General features: G+C 48.5%; 1 protein-coding gene across 7 annotated transcripts in view; it reads left to right on the forward strand.

Moving 5' to 3' along the window:
* Positions 1-25,958, forward strand: part of CNOT3 (CCR4-NOT transcription complex subunit 3) — a 1,079,590-nt gene that overhangs the window by 729,500 nt on the left and 324,132 nt on the right. For all 7 annotated transcript variants that reach the window (XM_085616418.1, XM_085616421.1, XM_085616419.1 and 4 more), the window contains one exon: positions 10,719-11,049. In XM_085616418.1, the coding sequence (XP_085472544.1) occupies positions 10,719-11,049 (331 nt within the window). The remainder of the gene's footprint in view (positions 1-10,718; positions 11,050-25,958) is intronic.

Raw genomic sequence — 25,958 nt, forward strand, 5'->3', positions numbered from 1 at the left:
GTAGTTTAGCTATTCGGGCAAGTCCCACAAAAAGTCGGTGAAGCGTTCTTTGACTTTACCTCATCCATCGGCTTATCAGACATGGGAGCGTCGCCACTTGAGACTTGGCTCAGCAGTTGGGCCAGAATCGGGGTTAGCTGTGTGCGTCCCCAAGTTTCTGGAAGCCGGAGGAACCCCCACCCAATTGAGAGAATTTTGAGTCCATACGCCTCATCTTTGGGTGGCCCGTTCCCTCCGGCGTGACTTTGCCTCTGAGGGTTCAGGAGTGGCCCCTACTGGATTCACGCCGGCAGCTCTGGTGCCAGTCATTCCTCAAGGATCCACAGATGGATTTGGATCAGCGCCTGTCGTACCACCTCGAACTTCCCCTACGGGACACTCCCGGTGGCGCCATCCCCCTTCTCATCCCTCGACAAGGAGCCGGTGGGGTGTCATCAGACGCCAGCTTCAGTGCCAACTGGAGCCATGCCTTCCGGGTTGATGCCTGAGCCCTATACTTACAGGATTGGGAGGGGTCGCTGGATATGGAAGAATACTAACCTTAGGAATAACTGGTCTGGGTTGAGGAGCTGGGCGACGCCAGTGGACTGGATACTTCTCCAGATACTGGCATGCTTTCTTGCCCTATCGTGGCTATGAGGAAGGGAGTGGAGCTATTTTGCAGTGGGGGTTGCGGAGGGCATCTGCCCTCGTGGCAGTCAACACTAATGTCTTGATGGAAGTGCTTCTAATGGGAGTGTCCCCATCAGATCCAGTTCTCCCTTTAAATGAGGCTCTTACAGACGTCCTGCTTGGGACTTGGTCCAAGTCCAACACAGTGGCTCCTGGGAGCAAGACCATTGCCGGCCACCACTGTCCCAATCCAACGGCTGGAGAGAAAGTTGGATAGTGGGGGGCTGCTGGGGCACAGTAGGTTTGGCACCCCAAAAAATGGGGACTGCGGGTGCTGGGATGTCTTTCGGTGTCTGGTTTCTCTCACCGATCTAGTTGGGGGACCCTCCAAGATGAGGCTGCAGGCATTGTGGGGAATTTCAGGAGAGGTCGTCCGAAATTGGATCCCAGGTTAGGATCGCTGGGGTGACGTCACTGGATAATTTGAACATGTTTCTGGGAAGCCCTTTAAGGGTGTTACTGAGGCTGGGGGGCAGTAGCTAATGGCTACTGTTCCCTAGGGTGACTACACCCTTTAGGTGCCCCCTCCCTTTGGGAAGAGGAGCATATCCTTATTTCTATTGGTCCTTATTCTTCAACCCAAGATGGATAATTCTGAAACGAGGGGTTTACCTCCGCTCTTGGCCAAGCCACAAGGGCATGCAAGCTGCAAGGGCAGTGGCATAGTCCCAGTGAGGGGTTTCCCAAGGAACCCTCTCTAGCTCCCAGGCCCTAGGTACCCAGGGTGCTATTTACTAGGGACTTACAGATGGTGGAAGTACCAATTGGGATTTTTTATTTTTTTTTATTTTTCCAAAACCTTTATTGAGGAAGTTCAAGTCAAACACATTATATTGTGCTACAGAGCCGCTCAAATTTTCACAGTAAAGACCAAGTCAAAATATACAGAGACAAGTCGCCTGCACCCTGCAAGAAACATTAACATGTTGAGGCTGAAAACGCTAAATCTCTGCACAGAGTTCCCTAGCCACATGGAGATCATACAATCGCAATGGCATGGGTTGGAAGCGCCACGGGACCGGGGAGGGCTAATAGGAAGGAGGGGCAGTCATCCGTCAACACCAGCAGCTGCCGTGGGCACAAGGCCGGCGGGGAGAGGCAGCATCGCTGGGAGGGGTACGGGAGTGAAGGTAGGTTACCAGGGTGCCCCAATGTCAATGGGTCGGGACTTGGCAGGTAGTAAGTCGCAGAACTCCGTTAGCAGAGTCTGACACCGAGAAGCATCCTCCAGCCAGCTCTCAACCTAAGTAGCAGGCCTGCAGCCCCAACACATAGCCACCCTACGCCTGGCTAGGACCAGCAGCATCGCTATCAGGCGCTGAGAAGCGTCTGGACAGAATTTAACAAAACTAAGAAGGCAAAGGGAAGCGTCGGGATGCACTGTAGTGCTAGCAATGTCCGAGATGGTGGAGCACACCCCCTGCCAGAAGTTGGAGACCTTAGGGCATAACCATGCTAAATTTGCGAAGTCCGCCGCAGGGGCAGCGCAATGCACACAAGTGTCGTTTGGAATGAGCCCAAGGTTATGGAGCTGAGCTGGTGTGTAAATACTTAAAATGGATCAGACGAAGTCGGTAATTAGGTGATAGCTTCTTCGTCTGGTTGCAGCAGTATAGCCAGTCGGTCTGTGTTATAACCGTACCGAGATCCACGCCCCACGCGCGCGGTCTGTCGAATTAGAGGTGGACTCTAGAGTAAAAGCATAGAGTTTGGTGACCAGTTTATGTGGACAAGAGGATGTGAATATGAAATCAAGGGCTGGCATAGTGGGTGCGGCATGAGGAAAAGTGGAGTGTAGTTTCCGACAAATAGCACGCAGCTGGTAGAATAGAAACGTATCCAATGGGCCCGAGGAGTCAAAGTGAGTAAAAGTGTTCCCTGGATAGAGGTCCGCCACCGTCCGCAAACCCAGACGCGACGCATGTCTGGCCATGCCGGGAGGCTGGAGGGGGGGGGGGAAATCAGGGTGGTTAACAAGTAGCATCGCATTTGCAGAGAGTAGGGGAAGATTGGAAAGCCGGCGAAGGCTGGACCAGGCCCAGCGCAATGTCTCGACCGTGTCAACCTCCGCCCACGGGCGCACCGCCGGTGCGAACGCCGTGGACAAAGGCCAGGGGGACGCTATATCAGTCTCCACGGCCACATGAAGTTGATAAGGGGTAGGATGGATCCAGAAGTGCAGGAAACTAGCCTGGGCGCACAAGGCATAAATCTTAAAATCAAGAGCGCCCATACCTCCAGCAGACATGGGGAGCGTGAGGATATCGTATGCAACTCGTGGTTACTTTCCTGCCCAGACGAGTGAGATAATTAAGGAACGTATTTTGCTAAAGAAATGAGTGGTGAGAGGCATAGGAACGTTCAGAAATAGGTAGAGAAATTTTGGCAAGACCACCATCTTGGCGATGGCGATCCGGCCAGTCAGGGAAAGCGGAAGCCGTCTCCAAGTCGGAATCTTGGATACCAACCAGTCAACTGCACAACCGAAGTTAGATCTCCACAGTACATCCAGGTCCCTTCTCAACCAGACACCGAGATAGCGTGTGGGGCCAGAGGCCCACACAAACGGGAAGTCCGGTGTGAACGGCGTGGTGGCATCGGTTAAGGGAAACAGCACCGATTTGCTCCAGTTTACCTGAATACCCGAAAGTCCACCGAAGCAAATGACTTCCCGAACCTGGGGGCTGAGGTTTTCCTGAGGATGACGGACATATAAGTTAACATCATCCGCATACATGGAGACAAGAAGGGAGCGGGCCGAAAAACCTATTCCCCTGTGCATATGGTGCTGCCGAAGCCTGGCCGCCAGAGCTTCCATTGCAATGGCGGAAAGCATGGGCGATAGTGGGCAACCCTGTCGGGTGCCACGACCAATGTTGATGGGGTCGGAAATCTGGCCATTAATACGGAGACGTGCTGAGGGGTTGGTGTACAGAAGCCTGATCTTGCGAATAGACATTTCACTGAAGCCCATGCGTGGTAGGAGGTAAAAAAGAAAAGGCCACTCAAGCGTATCAAGCGCTTTTGTGGCGTCCAGCAGGGCAGCCCCCGCGGGGAGATTGGGATTGATTTGATGCAAAACTGAAAAGATTGTACTAAGGTTATGCGAGGTGGCTCTACCCGGAATGAAACCAGATTGATCTGGGAGGGCGATGAGGGGCATCAGTTTGGCAAAAATTTTGTTGTCAGTGTTTATTAAAGAGAGGGGGCGGTAGGAATCACGACGATCCGCAGGCTTGTCAGGTTTAAGAAGCAGAGTTATCATAGCCTCTCTGAGAGACTGAGGGAAAAGTCCATTATCAAAGGATTCCTTATACATAGCCGCCAAGTGTGGTACTAGGAGATCTGCATACATTTTATAGAATGAGGCTGGCATGCCATCCAGACCAGGAGCCTTATCGCCGGGCAGGCCCCTGATGGCAGCGAGAATTTCTTCCTTAGAGAATGGTATGTCCAAAAACTCCCGATGATAGTCCGCAAGCCAGACCAGCGCAATAGACTCAAAATATTGATCAAAGGCGTCCCACGTCGGGGGGGAACCAGCAGAGTATAGCTGAGTGTAAAAGTCAATGAAACGGGACTTGATCTCCTCCGGGGAGGTAGTCCTAGCCGGACCCCCGTCACTGAGGGCCGTAATACAGTAAGCCGCACGCGGGGAACAAAGGAGATTAGCTAAGGTGCGCCCCGGGCAGTCGCCCTCACCGAAGCGGCGAGCGCGGCCTTCCCTGCCCAGAAAGGAGAGTTCGCGACCGGCTTCCTCAGAAAATTCTGTGTATTTTTGGCGGAGTAGAGCCAGCGTAACAGGACTGGGGTGGGCAGCCTGGGCGGCGTCCAAATCCTTGATTTCCATCTTGAGCTTGGCCAAAGTGGTGCGGATGGAACGGAGGACACCAGCCTGTTTGGAAATGCATTCACCACGAATAACGGTCTTGAAACCTTCCCAGAGTACGTAGGTCGAGTCCACGGAGCCCGTGTTTAACTCAAAATAATTAGTAATAGCCGTTTGAATGTCCGCACAGAAACCAGAATCCTGAAGGGCATTAGGGGGAAGATGCCAGGTGAATGCGTGTGGCGGAAAGTGAGGAAGGCTAAGGCGAATCTGAACCGGCGCGTGGTCAGAGAAGGTACGCGCCATGTGCATGGCGTCAGCGAACCAAAGCAGGACGTCCCGGGAAGTCAGCCAAAAATCTATGCGAGACCAGCATCCCCTAGCACTGTTGACACAGGTACCCTCCCGAGCATCAGGCCGAAGATGGCGCCAAGCATCCTGAAGAGAGTTATCGGACACAAAAGAGGTAAGGGCCGCGGCAGCACGCGGGTGGGATTCGGGGGGAACCAGACCGATCAACTGCCACTGATAGGGTGACGTTAAAGTCCCCTCCCCAAACGACAGCCGCTGGGCCACAAACAGATATGAGATGCCATACATGATTAAAAAAGTCTGGGTCGTCCGAGTTGGGCCCGTAGACTGCAGCGATCGTCACAGGCTGGGCCAATAGAGAGCTATGGAGTATTACATACCGGCCCTCCGGATCAATAACTACATTAGTAGTACGCCAGGGAAGACCCTAGCGAATCAGAATATAGACCCCCCTAGCATATGATGAGTAAGTAGATGAGTGCGATTCTCCCCAATGGCGCTCCCCTAGTCTGGAGAGCGAGCCGGGCATCAGGTGCGTCCCTGTAAAAGGCATATGTCCACCCTATGTCGCTGCAAATGCGAGTGGACCAGTCTGGCCTTACGATGATCATTCAGGCCACGGACATTCCAGGTCCAACATATGTTAGTCATGAGATGGGGGCCCAAAGTGTAACGCAACGCAGCACAGGTGGGGAGCGCCGCTCATAGGAGCCAACAGGGACATCCACTAGCGGGACAGTTCGGTGAGAACCCAAAGGGATTAGCCAGGCAGATAGGGAGCAGAGATGTATCACGCACTGGTAAGCAGGGGCGGCGCCCAGCGATCCTAATCCAGGCCCATGCAGAAAGCCAACGGAGGGAAAGACAAAAGGAGCAGTGTGTTCATGGACCATGGCAAACAGTGGACTTGAGACCAAAAGTGGCCTGCAGCACAATGCAGTGTCACAAGCATGGCATGTCATAACAAAATACAACAAGCATACAGTAGCATAAAACGGCCACATCCCCAATTGAAGGGCAGAAGACCCCAACAAAACACCCAACCCCCCCAGACAAAGCAACCCCTCCAACCCCGCACCCACTCCAACCCCCCAATTAGGCTGAGACCCCACCCCCCTACCCCAGAAACCCACAACTGGGAAAGGAAAAAACTGTAGAATAGGGAATCATCCCGTGAGAGCATGGCTGGGCTAGGCGTACAGCCCTGCAAAGAAGCAGGGTGGCCAAGCTTAGGTAGTGATGGGCATCCTACTGAACAAGAATTATGGAAACTCCAGTACCAAACAAATCAGTCACTGTCACTAAGACGATCCACGCTGTCAGGCTGAGCCTTGAGAGGGGAAGAGCGGGCCCCTTTGAGTTTTTTGGCGAATGCCAGGGCCTCCTTGGGATCCAGAAAGACAAGTGTTTTGGCACCCTGACGGACCCTCCGTTTCGCCGGGTAAGCCAGGGAATACGAGACATCATTCTTCTGAATGGGGCATTTGGCAGGAAGGAATTCTCGCCGGGCCGCCTGGACAGCGAGGGTGTAGTCCGGGAAGAATGTAAGTGCGTTGCCCTGATGAGTGATGGCACCCTTGTCCCGTGCCGCCCGGAGGATGGCGTCCCGATCCCGGTAGTTCAAGATTTTAGCAATGATGGGACGCTTGGGCAGCCCAGGACCAGGGCGTGGACCAAGGGAACGATGCGCCCGCTCCACAATGAACACCGGGGAGAGGACATCGCCTAAGAGCTCCTTGATCAATTGTTCAACAAAGTCCTCCATCCGAGAGATGTTGGTGGACTCCGGAAGACCCGTGATGCAGAGGTTGCTCCGGCGGGAGCGGGCCTCCAAATGCTCATTCCTCTCCCGAATGACCGCCAAGATCTTTTCCATCTGAAGGAGTTTCTGACGGTCCTGAGTGGCGGCGTCCTCGGCGTCCGACACCCTGGACTCTACATGGAGTAGACGATTATCGTGAGAGTCAACACAGGCCTTTACTGAGTCCAGGCGAGCTGAGCGTTGGTCCAGCTGGGTCGCCATCCCAGTTACGGTCGACTTGACATCGAGCATTATGGCTTTAAGGTCGTCGTCCCGATTGGGGGAACTTCCATGGTGGCGGCAGAGTCTGTACCATCAGAGCCAGCACCGTCCTGGCGGGAAGACCTTTGAAGCTCGAACGCAATCATGGGCTGTTTTGGGTCAGATTTCCCCATGATGATGAACACAGCTGGTAAAGGTAAGGCTTGCGAGGGGCGGTCGGCGACAAAAGACGCTGGAGGCACGCTGTCTGCCCGCAACAGAAGGTGTGAGATGGACAAGCCCCAAACCAGACCCCCACACCGGGGCCGCCGCAGTCCGGAGAGGGAACCCCCCGGGAAAGTGCGATGCAGTGAACAGCCAGGCCGCGAAGTGGGAGAGCAACCAGAGGCCCTGGACCGGCAGAGGAGGGCCACCAGGAGCCCCAGCCAACAGGGATCCAATCCCTGCAATGCGTCTCCTGATGGTCGAGCCGGGGGCCAGGGGTGGCGGTCGAACAGAAGAGTCAGGCACACAACGAAGATATGCAGCTCCTGCCCGACGGAGCAAAGAGGGATCCAATAAAGGAAGGGGCAGCCCACCAAACTGAAGCGGCGCCAGCGGGGAGCCGCGGGGGGCCCACTGCTCGCGTCACCGAGCCTGGGTGCACGCGGCAGCCGCAGGAAGCGGCTTTGATGAAGCCTAAGCCGCGGCACCCAGGCCGAGCGGAACAGCCCGCAGGCCCCCTACCCCGCCAGCTAAGCCCCAGAGGCGATACCACTCACCGTACCGGCGATCGTCCCCACAGATGCCAGGAGGCCACCACGGCCCACAGCAGGAAAGACACACCCTCGCGGGCACCGGAGTGCCGGCCCAGCAACGAGCGCAGACGCCAGACCTCCTCCGTAGAACCCCACCGGGAGCCTGCAGCACGTTATTTCAGCGCCTCTCATGAAGCGGAGTCAGCCATCAGCGTTGGTATGCAGTTAAGATGCGGATGCCTGCAGGATTTTGCCGGATTGTTGAGCTCACTTAGAGTGTGGCCATCTTGCAGCCGGCCAAGCCACGCCCGGGAATTTGTTTTTAGGGAAGAAGCACTAGCACGATGGACCTGGATGGCAGGGAGTCTGTGCATTACAATGGAAACCACATCAAAACCAGGCAAAAAGTGCCAGATAACCATGCAAAAAGAGGCACTCCTCGCACGAAGGCTAGCAGTTAGCATTGTATTTACAGATAGTAAAGCCCAGTGAGAAGTGTTAACTTCTGGTCTGTCTAAAATGGCAAAATACGTTGTTTGGTATTGTAGATAACTGGCTCTATATACTATACCAAAGTGAGGTATAGCATGCACAGAGTCCAGTTGGACGCCAAAGGTAGGCAGAGGTAAAGTTGGATAGCACCTCACTCTATTTTTCTGGTAGTGTGGTCGAGCAGTAAGGCTTTATCAGAGGACAGTGTTAAGCATTTGTTGTACACAGTCAGCAAATGAATTCACACACTCAAAGACTGAACTTCAGACCAATTGTTTTTGTATAAAAATATTCTTTTAGTAATTTTATTTCCTATAACCAAGCAAGCCTGGCACAGGTAAATGATAACTACTTTGCAGTAAATATACAGTTTGTAACACAGTTTGGATTGCAATTGTAAATGCACTTTGTTTTGGCAGTATTGTTTCTGAGAAATGCAATGCTTTGTAAATACAGTACATATACTTTGTATAGGATTTTCAGTAAGATTACAGGTAAGTTACTGTTGAGATTACTTTTCTACCACAGAGTAGTATACTTGGATACTACTCTGGGACAACTCCTGTAAGTAAAATCGTTTTTGTTAAATAGTAAAATTTTAAAGAATTTCTTTAAGTTTTCAAACTCCACACTTAGAAACTTTTCCTAGAAAAACAATCGATGTTATCCTTTGGTTTGGCCACCCAAGGCCGGGGGGTTGTCGTGATCAGGGGTGCCTTTTAGGGTCGGATCTCCTTACCAGCTCCTGGTGGCAGTTGAGGGGGGGAACTTCTGGATTTAGGCTGCAGGCGTCGGCTGGAGGTTTGAGACAGGTCGGGGTAGCCGGATCTCGGGTCAGGATCGCCGATGGGGACCTCCTCGTGGTGTTTGCCCATTCGAGCTCAGGTCTTGTACGACGGGTACAGAGTGGGGCGGAGCCGCGTGTCCTGACGGAGCCAGAGGTTGCAGATGAACAAATCCGGTGTTAACGGGAGACAGTCTTAGTGGTTGAAGGGGTTTTCGAGGTTGCTGGCTGCAGAACACACTGGGATTTCGCAGTAGCAGGTTCGAGGGGAGACAGGCCGGTAGGGCTGGGGCCAAGTCAGTGGACGTCTTCCTCTTTTTAACTGCTGCACAGCTGTTCGGTCCTTCTTCTTGTCTGAGGAAGCAAGGTTCAGGGGTGCCTCTAAATAATAGATTTAGAGGCGTTACAGGTAGGTAAAAGGCAGGGACCAATGGGTCCCTTCCCTGGGGTGGGTGCACCCTATTATGCCACCCTCTAGTGGGAGGGGGGCATGTGCCTGGCCCTGGTTGGCTGAGTCCCCCGCCCCCCCCCTCCCCCCCCCCTCCCCCCCCCCCCCCATCTTCAAGATGGAGTGGACTGAGAGTTGTGCTTCACCTCGCCTCCCCCACCTGACGGGTGGAGTTGGCAGAGGTGGGCACACCTCTTCTCACTTGTATTTCCTGCCGAGTCTCCCGCCCAAGGGGGGCAAGGGGGTCAGAACCAGTGGGGACCAGTTGCTGAAAGCAGCAAGTGTCCTGGGGAAGCTCACAAAGGCGGCAAGCCTTTGAAGCTTCTCCTTCGTGAACCCTTCCTATCCTGGGGGAGGAGGCTTGGCTCCTTGTCCCAGGATGTGCATTGATTCAGGCCCAGGAGAGCCGCAGGCTCTCGACCCAGGGATACAGAAACATGTCTGGTGGTGGCAGCTGAAAGCAGACACTCAGCCTGGATACTAGTGATAGGTTAGTTTTCAGGGGGCATCTCTAAGATGCCCTTGTGTGCATTTTTCATTTAATCCCACACTGGCATCAGTGTGGGTTTAATGTGCTGAGAAGTTTGATACCAAACTTTTCAGTGTAGCCATTATGGTGCTGTGGAGTTCGTAATGACAAACTCTCAACACCATATACTCTTAATGGTAGCACTGCACTTACAATGTCTAAGAATAGACTTAGACACTGTAGGGGTACAGGGCTCATGCACCTGTACCCTCACCACTGGTATAGTGCACCCAGCTTGAGGGGTGACTTACCTATGCCAGGGCCGTGGGTTGTAGGCATGGCGCACAGATGTGTGCCATGTCGACTCTTCACTTTGTTCTGCACCAAAACACACGGCTTGCAAAGGCAGTGTGAGAGTGTAGTGGTATTGTGTGGCAAAATAAGTGCTGCAGCCCTTAGAGGCCTTCTCTGCTCACTGTGCCGTGGGTACCTGGGACTGACCTGTGGCCAGAGATGCCAATTGTGTTTATTCTTCAGTGCAGTTTTAGGGAAAGAACATAGGCCCTGGGTACCTGATAAGCAGGAGCCCAGTGCACACTCAGTCTAAGCACATCAGCAATTCAGCAGAAAGTGGGGGCAACCATGCAGAAAGAGGGCACTTTCTCACAGGTATACAGATCAGCTTGCTGAAAAATTGATATAAGGGTCTATTGTGTGCACGGAGTCTTCATGTCAGTGGTACTTTGGAGGTTCTGTTAAGCTATGTCATTTGGGCAGTCTTATAACTGTGCTTTTGATGCATTGACTGTTCTACAAGATGGAAGTAGAAGTAAAGATTTTCGCAAGGAAATTCTACTATTCTTTGTGTAGCAATAATGTTGGTTAGAAATATGTTTAAAAGTTTACATCCTTTTATGCTTATCAGTTGAAATGTATGCTTACTCTTTTGCAGTCACCTGCAAAGAACGGTTCCAAAGGGCTACATAACCATCATCCACAGTCTCCAGCTGTGACGCCCTGCTACCAGACAGGAAGCAGCTCCAGCACGTCATCTTCACTTGGGAATGGGCCTGGTTCAAACAGTAATGGTGCAGTGTCTAATAGCAGTGGAAGCAGCAGTAGCAGCAGCAGTAGCAGCAGTAAGAACCCTGTGTCTGGGCATACGCCAGGCACTCCCACCCCGTACGCACAGGCTGTTGCGCCGCCACCTTCCAACACGAACACTTCTCAGCCACGACCACCCAGTGCCCAGCAGAATGCCAGCAAACAGAACGGGGCAACAAGTGAGTGTTTGCAGGCATTGAAAAAAATTAATGGTTGCTTGATTATCGGGCCTTTGCTCTTTACACATTCTTGCTGCAAATACTTTCTCTGCCTAAAGACCTCTGAAATAGAGCTAGAAAAAACTCCTTGGGCTATTTACTGCTGCATTACTTTGGGTAGTGGAAGTAGTAATTTCAATATTTCAGATAATAGACCTGCATTATTTGTGCAGTGACCAGAATCCTGTGTGGAAACTGTTTACTTTGATATGCTAGGGCTATCATTAGTACAGTTGGATGAAAACGTTTATGCTCTTGACTCACCTAGGGTAGCAAAGTCTACCAGTCAGGACTCTGAGGTGAAAGAGCTAAGTAACGTAAGTTCTTCACAAATGGAATTTTCTGTTGTGCATATGAGAGAATCCCGAACAGTTTATTTTTTATTTTTTAATATTCATTTTTTGCATCAACTAAGTATACAGAAACCATGCCTCGCTAGCCAACATGAGCTATCTTTTATTTTACTTTAAAAAGCTGCAAGTCAAAAAGTACATTTGGCTGAAAACACCACCTACAAAACGGTGTACTTGTTGTAAAAGAAAAGAAGGAAGTGGTTCTAATGTAAAACACAACAGCAAGAATCCTGATCAATGATAACTTTGTTAGACAGCACTATCCATCATGGTTAGCATTCTGCCAGGACGTTTGTGTTTTTTCGTGCTCCGGTAAGAAGTCTGAACACAATCCTGCTTTATTTAAAGCTGTATTTGGATATTAACACCAATTTTCTTTTGGGGGGAATGAGGAAGATTTACAATCTTCAATTTCCAATGATTTTATCTTCCTTTTTAAAGTTTTTTTTATTGAGTAAGCGAGCATTTTTTCCTTACTTTCCTTGATGTATCACCTCCCTATTGCTTTAAGTTATTATGCATTTCGTTTTGGGCAAATGCTCTTTTTTTGGAATTTTGTCTTCCACACACAACCTCGTTAAAAATTGTGGCATTTTTCAGATGTACAGGCTGAGGGATAGGAAAGCGGTCTGCCTCAGGTCCAAGAAAGGGGAAATGAAACATAGATTGTTTTTCTGCAGCATCCAGGTCTGCCTTGGCTAGTAGAGATTGCCTTGCTCCTATATTGCTATTTCTGCTTCTTTGAGGTGAGTGGCAGCAGCTTAGCGTTGACTATGCTCACATCGAGAGACACTTCTAATTGGCACTTAACGGCAAGACTTTCAAAAGTTTAATCTCCACAGCTTGGAGTATTGTGGGTCGATCTCCGATTTTTTGGGGGTGGAGAGGGGGTTGGGGCAGAAGGTCACCATCTGTCACGTCTGTTCCACCCACCCAAGTGCATGGGTCCATCGACCTTGTGCTCTAGTGTCCTACTTAGTCAACCCTGATTTGCAATATCCTGGCCCAATCCAAGCAGTTGTCATCTGCTTGGATTGGACCAGCCGCTTGCGTCTCGCCTCTGCCAATGTCCATTCAGCCATGTCTCAAACCCAAGCTTGTGGTGTTCGGACCACCTGTGCCATTCATCTGATAGCCACCTGCCAGGCTGAGTGCACTTTTAAGTAGCCATACTGTATGTACTGCTGGAGATGCAGCTGAAATATTCAAAACGTTTGGGAGGTTTTTTGGATGACATCTGTCAAGTTAGTTACTTTTTTAAATGTCTGAAATTTTGCTATAGAAGATTGTCTACCAACAATGGAATTTTCTAGTGAGAGGAGTCACATCATTAGAGTAAGTTAGCAGGAAGTTGAAATTTTCATGGCCACCAGCCATTTTTTCACTCACATGAGTTGCATAGCTTACAATCCGTCAGAATACGCTTATTATTCTCTTGTGGCTTTTTTTTGCTTTACAACTAGAGGAAAATCAAAATGTTGATGTCTGGTTTGACGAGACCCATAGCTAAAACACATAGCCCTGACCATGCGCAGTTCTGGAGATTGGATAGTTTCAAAGGTAACAGATGTCTACGTTTGATAAATCAACATAGGACATTGAGAATCCCAACACCTATCTACTGATGTTGATACTTGAGGCTCCTTTGCAGTTTTTTTTTTTCACACTTTAGATCCAGCCAAGGTCTGTTTTTCAGGCCAATTGTTTTTACCTATTAGCTTCCATACAGCATCATAGGTTTGGGATGAGGTGTTTGACAGCAGTTCAGGCATTAAATAAGTCCCCCTCTAACAGTGTTGTGGAACTTTTACATGAATCCCTTACTGAGAGGCAAGAGGTAGGGCTGTCCCATTCCACAAGTCCTCTACAATGTATTTAGTGAAGGCTTACCCAGTGCATTGGGCAAGTGTAGCTGGTGATTCTGTTTTCTTGAAAGTATTGCAAGACAAATTGCCCGCCTACTGCTGTATTCCTTGTTCTATACATCAGAAGATATAAGCACAACTGTGGAACATACCAAATCCAGTAATATGGCACATTTTACAGGTGCAAACAATCCTTAATGTCAGTCACATACAACAAGCAATAGTGTAGATAACCTCAATAATCCACCTGTAAATGCATATTCTAAATCATTAAACCAAGCCTTTACAGAAGTATATATAAAGATCAATTGCCTCAAAACACACAACCTCCAACCGACCTGAACAGTTAAAACCCAAACTTGATTTCAATTATCAAGCACTCTCATTATTCAGATGTGATGATTGGCATAGATCCTGGTCCAATGCTGCCTCATTATTCAGTAATAGTGCATTATACAAGTTGCATAAGTAGTCATCTTATAGTTAATTATATGCAATCCCCTACAAAGTGAGACCCTTTGGAGACTTTTTAATCTCAGTTTAACCTTGGTTTTGCGGAGAAACTTCTCTCTCCACCCCGCTTCCCATTTTGATTCTCTGTACTGTCCCACTGCTTGTAACACAGGCTCCCCACTGTCATTTTTGTCGGCAAAATGCAGAGCAACCACAATTCTCGTAGAAAAAACTTGTGATGGCTATAAACAAAGGTTTGCTGGATTTTCCAGACCTGCAGCTGTTTTAATAGGTTTTTCTGTTAAAAAATAAAATATCAGGCCTGGTAGACTATGATTTTTAGGGCTATGTTGGAAGTTTATCGTAGGGGCGGTGTGCTATAAAAGTTATTTTACTGAAAAAAAGTCCAATTGAAAATGTTACAGTGGGCGGCCAGGACTTTGTTTGACATGAAGAAGGTTGTAGGGATACATTGCAGTGAACGTTGAACTTCCCAGCGATTCCTCAGTTTCTGGATTTTCTTCAGGCATTGATCTAGTGTGAGGGCTCAAGAATGAATGATGTCTTACCTTGGTAGTTACAATCTGTTACCTTTAGGGTATGCGAACCAAAGTTGAATATATACAGATATTGTCTACTACTGCTGGCAGTCTTTGACTCTGACTCACAGCTGAGAGCTTATGACTCTCCTAAGAAAGACAAATTGAATAGATATAATTTTGTATGGGTAACTCAAAAAGAGATGATCATTTCAGCATAGCAATTGTGGATCAGATGTTTGCCCACTAAGTTTCAAGCCCACTGTTAAGTATCAATGAACATACAATATATTTGCATGTCCGCTTTACACAGAAAGAACCATTTCTTTACTCTACTGGACCCTAGAGAAGTGGCCTACTTTCTGTCAAGCTGGTGTATTATTATTCCCAAAATGTGGTCCTCATGGGTTACATTAATTACTTAAATATGCCATATAAACAGATGTTTTCTAAGTGCAATAATTGATCAAATGGTTCTTTCTCCCCCAAATCATAATTTATATATGAAATAAATCCAGGTCCATCCTAGTTCTTAATGAATGCTTTAAGCTCTTTTAGTGCTGAAGGCTTCTGTGCTTCACACAAAGTATATACACTGTGCTCAACCACACTAGTTTTTCTGACCTCTTGGAGAAACGTTGTCATACTGTCTCTGTAAAGAACGTCCCAGTTCATTGTTCTACACCTTACAATCTGATTATCCTTTCTGGTGTAGAAAGGATCTGTACAAAACAACCCTCCAACCTTTCCAGAAGTGGATCGAAGAAGCTCAGCTGCCCCTCTCCCCCCTATTCCTGAGAGGTTTTCACAAGTGTCTTTCAAAGGAGGGCACTGTTTTCACTTTACAACATCTGATGTAAAAATATACAACTCATTAAAAAGTCCCTCCTTTTAAAGGCTGCCTTTTTAGACTTCTTGGCCTACTAAACAGGTAGAGGATATGGGAGAAGTCAGAGAACCTGAACATGAATCCTCATCTAATGCAGGTGTTGAAAGAACTCTGTTTAAGTGTGGTATGACACCATTGGTGGTCTTAGACAACTTCAGCAGTGAACCCAGGGTAGCTGTTGGCTACCCTAGTCATCTTAGTATATTTAAATAGTATAGTAGAGTAACTGGTTAAAGCTGCCCTCCACGTTAAGATGGAATTCACACTTTTACTCTGTGGAAGATTCAGTCCTCCTGCAACCACCTTTAATGTTAGTGAAGTTAACAAAGACCTACTGTGAAGAGAATGATATGAAAATAAGCATTTCAAAAACTAAGATTACGGCTTGCTAACTCCAGTGGGGAAAAAAGTATCCTAATGACAGGAATGCCATTAAAAAATGTTTTCTCTTGAGCCATCTGCCACACTACTAAAACGTTAAAGCTGTATCTCTGAGACAACAAAGAGGATAGAAAGCAGCACAAAGCATGGCATTATTTTCCAATCTCCACAACAGTGGATCACTTAAATTTATCCTGACGATAATTAAAAGAAAGTGTAAGGCATCCTACTCTGGAGGCAGAACTGTGGCCTTCACCCACCGAACTACAAACTGTGCAAGGTTTTCATAAAATTGAGTATCCATTCTTCAGTCCCCCGGATAACTCAAAATGCCTTTCTTGATAAGATTGTGGCATTATACACCATATATTGACCTCTTTGATCATAGCCATGCACTGTAGAGCCTTATGGAGCATAACAGCAGGGATTCTGACATGCTTGAATTGGTTGATCTCTAAGGATTTAAGCTAACAGACAAAGTATGCTACAAATAAAGACGTTCCCGAAGCAAACCTAGAGAGCCATCGGGCAAGCACTTGTGTGGGAAAAGCATTACATACCAAAAGAATCTCCTTGGAGGGCCATTTTCTACCAGCCATTCCAAATGCAATCATGTATAACTAGATTAAGTTCTAGAAAGAAAGAAGACTATTTTGTATGGTGAGATGCATTTTGTTGTGCTCTGACTCATTTCAATTACCTACTTTAGCATATGTTGATCGCTTTGTCACACTGGCAACGAGGAACCCTGTGGACTCTTCCTTCGACGCCTCAGCGAGAACAAGTTTGCCTCATAATGTTGTGTTGAGGTTAATCTGCAGACTGCTAAAGGATTCTGGTGCAGGTTAATCCTTAACATTGGAAACTTAGGAGTTCGAAAGTGCCCTCGTATTTATTACCAAAAGGATTACAAAGCTGGACTCTAGGTAAACTTTATGTTCGAGGCATATGAGCTGTAGATCATATACTTGTGCATAGATCGCCATCTGGTGTTGGGCTTGGATGTTTGCACTTTGTTTTTGTCTTGGAAGAAATCTTTGTAGTCACGAGGTAGGCGACGCCTCCATCTCCAGATTGTTTTCTTCTGCCATCGGGTTCGGATGTGATTTGCTGCGAGTCGGTGTCGTTCTCGAACCCCTTTCGACACACAAGCCCTCTCCACTTGACTGTATTGTCTCGATCACGTTTTCCTTTTCGACGTGCATCTTCGAAATCTATAAAATCCTCGACCTCTATCTTCAATGCAGGCTGTTGGGCCCATCTATGCCGACCACGCCAGCAGTCAATGGAAAGGACTCTGTTCAAAAAATGCCCCGAGTGTGGTGCTAAGTTCCCACACACGGACTTACTCGAGGTTTGTAACCTCTGCCTCTCCCCAGAGCACGAAGACCAGAACTGCGAGGCCTGTTCATCTTTCAGGTCGAAAAAAACCATCCGTGACCGTTGGGCTCGACATCAGGAAATGTTTTGCGGAAGCAGCTCGATTCCGGACATCTTCGGAGCAGATCCCAATATCCAGCCGAAACAACAAGCTGATGAAGGAGAGTTCTCTGTCTCCGAAGCCGACGACTCCGACGCCGAAGACCAGGCAGTCACCCCGGCTCGGCGGTCCGTGAGTACCGTAAATCCTCTCCCCACCAAACCCAAGGCTCCGGTAACCCCTTCGCCCTCGGGCTCAGGTCGACCCCGACAACACACTTCAGACGCCCCGTCCTCGGGCCCGGCGATGAAACAAAAAGAAAAGCCTTCCGGCTCGGGATCGAGCCAACCCCATTCCGGTGTCGAAAAATAACCTTCGGCACCTAAGTTTGAAACCAAGGAGGTACCACGCCCTTCTTTGTCGGGGCTGAAGCCCTCTGCATCGAAACAAACTAAGGACAAACATTTAGAGCCGAAAAAGTCTTTGGAGCTGAAAAAGTCTTTGGAGCCGAACAAAGACTCGGAGCCACAAACCCCCATGCCGAAAGCTAGAGAGCCCAAGACACCACAGAAAGCTTCGGAAACACGGGCCGATCATTCTGACCCTAACTCTTCGGCACCGACAAAGGACATTGTACCCGTACAACAACTTACAACAGATTTTTCGGATCCAAAACAAAGACACTTTACATTGACCCCGAGACTGGCAAAGTTGTCGCCAAGCCTCCTAAAAAGAGAATATTGGACACTTCAGAAGACCATGAAATACCCATGAAGCGAAGAGATACTACTCCACCTCCCTCTCCTTCTCCAGCTGATCCTAATCTGTTAATTTCTTCAGCACACTCCCCACAACATACATTTTTACCTCAACCACAGGATGATGACAATGACTATAGTGATGTGGGTGGGAATGGAGATGCAGATAAAGATGATGACGCAGATACCATTCCACACAATCCAGATCCTTGGGATGATTACAACACAGATCCCGACCCATACAATGACCCGTACCTGTCCTCCCCACCAGATGACAATATTGGGTTTGCGCAACTCATTAGAGCTGCTCAGTACCACGGAGTACAGTTACACTCTGACCCTTTAGAGGAAGACTTTTTTACTGGAAACATTTACACCCACACAAAAGTCCATACACACACTTCTTATGTTAAAAGGCATGTTAAAACATGCACCAGAAGTTTTTAAGGACCCCGTTAGAGCCAGGATTCTTAACAGCGGAATAGACCAACAATACAAGCCAGCTTCCAATGACCCAGTGTACATTAGGGGCAAGTCCCTCTAGATCAGAGGTCTTCAAACTGTGGGGCGCGCCCCCCTGGGGGGGCCGTGGCAGTGTTTTCAGGGGGGCCCGAAGGCCTCAGTAAGAAGTTGTAAATGAAAGTAGCCTGGAAGCACGAATTTGTTAATTTACTGCGTTTCCAAGCTGTCTTCATTTACAAACAGCAGCTGAAGAGCAAGGCAGGGTCAAAGACATGATTAAAAAGAACAACATTTCTTTAACTATTTTGTTCTGTTTTTTCACTTTCTAGTAACTGCAGATAAAATAACACGCATCGGAAATGAAAAATAATCAATATTTATGAGACCTCAATTTGTTAATGCAATCATTGCAGAGGTCTGTGTGAGGTCAAACAGTCAGAATTGAATCCTGGTGAGCGCAGTGGGGAAAAGGGAATGTATGTGCATATATAGTGTTACAGGTCCCATCCTTCAACATACAGCACTGTGAATGTGAATATGTAAATCATTATTTTAAAACTGTATACACAGTATAAGATAGGGTGCTGCAGAATGGTTTAGTCCGAGCCACAGGAATTATGTGATAGGGGAGCACCAAATTATGCAGCTGTGTTAACAAAACTATGCAAGAAGGAAATGCACATAATGCGGCATATTTTCTGACACTATTACTTCATTATTTTGTACTTTTTATACATAATACTATTTGGGCAAATATTTTACCTCATTAGTACCAGTTTACCAAATACAGAAATAAGCAGGTGAAAGGTGGCCAGTTAACCTTCGTGAAGGGCCTTCCAGTGTGTGGGAACACGGTGCCACATTTTAGTAACTTTTGATCCTTTTGAGCTAGAAATATTTTTTTCTAAAATCTGCAGCTTAAGCACCAGGTGATGGTTTATGTGGCAAATGTGGAAGATCCATAATTATGTGAAACAAGCCACAGAATCGTACAATTCCAGTGGCTCTGGGATTAGTGTTTATGATAAAACAAGGGCTTTCAAAGTATGTCTTTAGTAATAGGTAATCAGACTGTACCCAGTGCAAGCATTTCTAAAGGTATCCATTAAAATTATACTTTCCAGAATTCAACACCCTTATGTCACTTGTCATCATGAAACTTCCAGTGACTCCATCAATTAAGGCTTACACTGGGTCTCAAGCAGGCCTTAAATTTGGTGATTAACCAATTGCACCCAATTACATTTCTTTCAGGTAGCAGGCACCTTGGTCACTGTCACACCCTCAGCTTCACAAATCATGAGCCCCACACTCAGCTTTGCTCATCTTTACCACTTCCGCTCGCCCAAGTCTTGCCATGAAGTTTTGGAGGGGGGCCCGACTTCAAAATATTTTCCTTGGGGGGGGGGGGGGGGGGGCTCAGAGCAAAAACGTTTGATGACCTCTGCTCTAGATTCACTTGTAGTGTCTAATGCACGCAAGAGAGCAAGCTCACAAAGCACAGGCGACACCCCTCCTCCTGATAAGGAATCCAAACTCCTAGATGCATCAGGAAAACGCATTGTGTCACAAGCTGAAAATCATTGGCGGATTGCCAATGCCCAAGCTTTGTTGGCCAGATATGACAGAGCTCACTATGATGCGCTTGAAAAGCTAATGCAACATCTTCTTGACTAATTTAAAGACAAAGCTAATAACCTTATACAGAAGGGAAAACTACTAACTAATACGTCCATCAAATGTGTGCTTGATGCAGTCGACACTGCCTCTCTTGCTATTAACACCAGCGTTTTGTTACGCTGGCACGCTTGGCTCCGACTCTCTGGATTCAAACAGGAAGTGCAGTCTGCTATTCATAATCAGCCCTTTCACCAAGAACATCTTTTTGGGCCCACAAAAGATACATCTTTAGAAAAGATGAAAAAGGATACTGGAACCGCCAAGGCCATGGTGGCCTTGCAATTGTCTTCCCCCTAGAGGCGCTTTCGTCGCTCCTTTTACAGGGCTGGCTCCAAAACCACTGGCTCAGAATATCCCTCTTCATCATATAAAAGTCCCAATCAAACTACCTCCTCCAGATGATATTTTCCTGGAGGATACAGGGGTAAAAACAATAAGGGAAGAGGCTGTGGTAACAACACCCGCAGCTCCCCTACCACCAAGCAGTGACTTCCCTTCACTTCCCTCCGATCATTGCACTCCTAACGGGGGATGCCTCTCACAGTTCTGACAGTGGCAGCACACCTGAGAACAGAGAAAACCCACGTCTGCCCCTACCTAGACGATTGGCTATTAAGGTGCCACAATCATGTTTAAAAAAAAGAATTCAAACGCTACAAATCCTGGGTTTCTCAATAAACCACATAAAAACATCTACAACACCAGAAAAAGAAAAAAACCTTCCTGGGAGCAAGACTGAACACAGCAAACGCCAAGGCTTAGCCCACACAAGCCAGGATACAAGCTATCCATCATGAAACAGCCCTCTACCAAAGGGGACAGTCTCTGACAGTGAAGAAAGTAATGAAACTAATGGGCATGATGGCATCATATATCCCACTCATCCCTCACGCTCGCCTACACATGCACCCATTCCAAGAATGGCTAACCAACAGCTGGTCACAAGCCACAGGAAGTTGGGAGGATCTAGTGGTTGTTACACAAAGTGTGCAAGCAGAGATACAATGGTGGGCATCCAACATAGCACAGGGCAGACCTTTCAGGGACCCAACTCCATCTGTGACAGTCACCACGGATGCATCCCTCAACGGTTGGGGGGCACATCTCAACTAGCTGAAAGTTAATAGTCAGTGAAGCGAACAGGACTCCAGGAAGCACATCAGTTTTTCGGAAATAAACACTTTTTCTGGCACTTTAAAGGCATTCCAGAAACATATTCAGGGGAAAACCCTCTTAATACAATACGATGTTCTACCTGAACTAACAGGGTGGAACAAAGTCCTTTCCCCTGAGCAAACTTGTACAGGAAATCTGGAATTGGGCAATACCCTAAAAAAATCAATCTACAGAGAGTACATCTACCAGGGATAGACAACATCACAGCAGACCAATTGAGTAGACAAAACAACTGTTCCCATGAATGGGAGTTGAAACAGACAACTGTACAGTATCTATTAAACATATGGGGAACACCAGTGTTGGACCTGTTTGCAACAATGCTTAACAAGAAATGCTGATGCTTTGCCTCTAGGTTTTCACACCACCTGTCAAAGGGAAATGCGCTTTCACTCAATTGGTCTCAGACATTTGTTTACGCTTTTCCACTAATAACATTGAAAATGTGCTTCAAAAAGCAAAGGAACCAGGAACAAACATGATTCTCATTGCTCCTCATTGGCCAAGGCAAACATGGTACTTAACTCTACTAGAACTATCCAAAGGAGAAATGATCTGGATCAAAGCAAAAAAAGACCTGTTGACAATGCAACAGGGAAAGATGTTTCACCCTACAACTAGCAGCCTGGCTCCTGAATACATAGAACTTGGGCATTTCAATCTACCGCTAAGAACCATGGAAATTCTAAAAGAAGCAAGAAAACAGTCAACAAGAAAATGCTATACAGGTAAATGGAAGCGATATACCACATAGTGCACCGCTAACAACAACACTAATTCAATCAGTAGACCAGAAACAGTGATTATATATCTTACTTCTTGGACAACATCAACTTTTCCAGCCTTAAAGTGCACCTTGCGGCCATAGTGGCATACAGAAGAGGAAAAGTATGCAAAAGGTTCGAGGCATGTGGGCTGCTGAATTCATATCTGTACATAGATCGCCGCCTAGTGTTGGGTCCGGATGATTGCACATTGTTGTCCTGGAAGAGTCTTCGAAGTATCACGAGATAGGTGGCTCCTCCCCTGGACTACAGTGCGCATGGGCATCCTCTCCATCCTTAGATTGTTTTTTTCCGCCATTGGGTTCGGATGTGCTTATCTTAGCTCAAGTTAGGAAAATTTAGTTTAAGGCCAAAAGGCCTTTAGTTCTCGTCGGTACTGTTCCCGTTCGGTATCGACCAGTTTCTTTAGTGCTTTAGCACCTTCTTCAAGCTTTTCGGATCCGCTTGGTCCGAACATCGAACTTCGATCAACGATGGAATCGAGGACTCCCTTCAAGAGATGTCCTTTATGCCACGCGAAATACCCACACCTCGGCGTCCACCCGGTATGCAACAATTATCTCTCACCGGATCACGATGAGTCGAAATGTATGGCCTGCGCCCGGTTCCGATCGAAGAAGACTCTCCGGAATCGACGGGCAGCGAGATTGGAGGCGCAGCAATCGGTGCCTGCCCCGGCCAACATCTTTAGCACCGAGGACGAAGACGCCGAGAGCGTGGAAGACGTAGACTCCAGCCCCGCTTCCGAACACGACTCCCGATCGGAAGACGACGACGAGGTGATCTTTCAGGGAGAAGAAGTCGTCGAAGAGGTAGGAGACTACGATGAGGCCCTTGGGGCCGAGGAAGATAGCCGTCGATACGGAGGCCGCAGAACTTAGTCGTCATAAGGCTCAGGTCGAGGGATCGCCTACGGGCCTTACCCAAGACCAATCTCACGGTTCTTCGGCCCCGCCTCCAGGCCCGGCCTCGAACATTTCACAGGAGCCATTACTATCGAAGACGACTGGCTTCCCTTCAGCGAAACCGAAACCGTCCATTGCACCGGTTCCATCGAAACCGAAAGTGAAAATGGTTGCGATCGGCTCGAAGTCCTCCACTCCTTCGACGCCGACAAAGGTCATCGGCTCCAACCGCGCCAAAAGAGATTTCGGTGCCGAGCTCACCGCAGCGGATCGGGGCGCCGAGCCGAAGAAGAAGGCCCTCGGCCCCCACACAGCACCTCGGCCTCTGGCACCGAAGATTACGGCCCAAACCACCAAAGTCAAGGTGGCCAACCCGTCTGCATCGACGTCGAAGACGGCGGCGCCTGCCAAGTCATAGACTCCGACGAGCGTCGATACCTCCCTTCGGATCGACGACCCAAAGACTGCAAAAAAGTCGGATGCCGCTTCGACGCCTACCTCTAAGGTGCCGATCGGTTCCAAGGCGCCATCTGCGTTCACCGTTCAACAGGTCTCAGAATCGTTGCAACGCATCAGGGACCGGGCAACCCTCCACTCTACGTCGGGCCCCGAAACGCACAAGAGCGCAAAATCACCCTCGGCGCCGGCGAACATCACGTTTGGATTGCCGCCACCCACGGCGCCGAAAATGTTCGAGATTCGGACACGTGTCTGCCAAACACAGTCCCCATCCACTGGACAAACCGATATCGAGCCTTCACGGGCACACTTTATCGACGCCGACACTGGTAGGTTGATGCTCCGCAAGCGGAAAATCACGCCAGAGAGGGGATTGGACTCCTACAAAATTCCTCTCAAACACAAATTGCCGGCAGGATCAGAACCAGTGCTTCATGAACACTTAGTACCCTTCCATCAGGATCCACCGTCCTTTTCTCCTACGCATTCAGAGACAGACGCAGGAGAGGACTATGTAGGGGATGATACCACCTACCCTGGGGATATCGATCCTGATGATCACTTGCAAGACCCAGATCAGGCATGGGATGACCCCACCGACCAGGGTACCGCACCAGATACTCCTGACACGCAGCTTTATAACATAAAGACATCTCCCACAGAGGACACTGCTGCCTTTAATGCCCTCATAGAACGGGCTGCTGCCAATCATGGAGTGGAACTCCATTCTGACACTGTAGAGGAAGACTTCTTAGTGGACACTTTCGCCTCCTCTGAAAAAACTGTCAAAACTCTGCCCATGTTAAAAGGAGTTCTAAAACCTGCAAAAGACATTTTTAAATTAACAACCAGGGCACGGGTGCTGAACCCCAGAATCGAAAAGAAATACAAGCCTGCACCCGGAGACCCTATGTACATTAGGGGTCAGTTACCTTTAGACTCCATGGTTGTTGCTAATGCTCGCAAAAGAGCCCACTCACAAACAACGGGTGATGCTCCTCCCCCAGACAAGGAGTCCAAAGTGCTGGAGACATCAGGCAAACGGATTGCAGCGCAAGCGGCAAACATCTGGCGCATTGCCAACACACGTGCACTCCTGGCACGTTATGATAGGTCCCACTACGACACACTAGAATCACTGCTACAACATTTGCCAGATGAATATAAAGAGGCAGCGGAGCTCCTTATCAGAGAGGGACAACTCCTTACCAATGCATCCATCAAATGCGCACTGGATGCAGCCGACACTGCGGCCAGGGCAATCAACACAAGCGTCATGTTGAGGAGGCACGCATGGTTGAGAATCTCAGGCTTCAAGCCTGAGATTCAGAACAATATCTTAAATCAACCGGTCAACCCGGACTATTTATTTGGCCCTGAAGTTGACACTACCCTCGAAAAAATTAAGAAAGACACTGACACTGCAAAATCAATGGGGGCTCTCCAAACGCAGCAGTTTCGTAGTGGCTCCTTTCGTCGCCCCGGGAATAGAGGAGCAGCTAGAGGTCAGGGCTCACAGCAGCAGTACAATAAAGGGGGCACACAAAGTAACTATGATAAAACCACCAGAGGTGGATATCGTGGATCCAGCACCAAAGGCAGAGGACGTGGGTACGGCAACACCAGGTCCTCCCCCAAAAACAAACAGTGACGCCCTCTCCCTGCCCCCCGACCACATAACACCTGTTGGGGGGAGACTACAACAGTTCCTGTCAGTCTGGAAAACCATCACCACAGACAGGTGGGTCAGGGACATTATCCAGCACGGTTACTGTCTCGAATTAACGTCCACTCCACCCAACATACCGCCAAAGCACCGTCCTATGTCCGTAGAGCACTTGGCATTATTACAGCAGGAAGTGCTAAGTATGCTGCAAAAAGGTGCAATAGAGGTCGTGCCCGTCAACCAACAGGGGACAGGGGTGTACTCTCTGTACTTCTTAATCCCAAAAAAGGACGGTTCGCTCAGACCTATACTAGACCTGAGACCCCTCAACCACTACATTCTCTCAGAGCATTTCCATATGCTCACCCTACAGCAGGTTCTACCGCTACTCAGTCAGGGAGATTTCCTAGCCACACTGGACCTAAAAGATGCGTATTTCCACATACCCATACACCCTTCACACAGGAAATATCTCAGGTTCACTATTCAGGGGCATCACTATCAGTTCAAAGTTCTCCCCTTCGGAGTAACAACAGCACCCAGGGTCTTTACCAAGTGCCTAGCAACAGTGGCTGCACATCTACGGAGACAACACATTCACGTCTTCCCTTACCTGGACGACTGGCTTGTTCAGGCAAAGTCAGCCCCGCAATGTGCCAGCCACATGTCCCTCACCATTCACCTTCTTCACAGTCTGGGATTCTCACTAAATTACCCAAAATCACATCTCCAACCCGCACACGTACGACAGTACCTGGGCGCGACCATAAACACTCTGGCAGCCACAGCTCAGCCAAATTTAGTGAGGATCAACAGCATGCAACTGCTGATCTCAAAGTTCAAACCTCAACACTCCCTTCCTGCGCGAGTGTTCATGCAGTTGATAGGCATGATGGCCTCCTGCATTTTCATAGTCCCGCACGCGAGACTACATATGCGCCCTCTTCAGGAGTGCTTAGCACGTCAATGGAATCGGGCTCACGGACAATTAAAAGACCTAGTGTTAGTGAGCGGTCGGGCATACAACTCTCTGCATTGGTGGAATCCACAAAACCTTTGCAAGGGCCGACCGTTCCACG

The sequence above is a fragment of the Triturus cristatus genome, chromosome 7 (genome assembly GCF_964204655.1).
Source record: "Triturus cristatus chromosome 7, aTriCri1.1, whole genome shotgun sequence".
Classification (NCBI taxonomy): domain Eukaryota; kingdom Metazoa; phylum Chordata; class Amphibia; order Caudata; family Salamandridae; genus Triturus; species Triturus cristatus.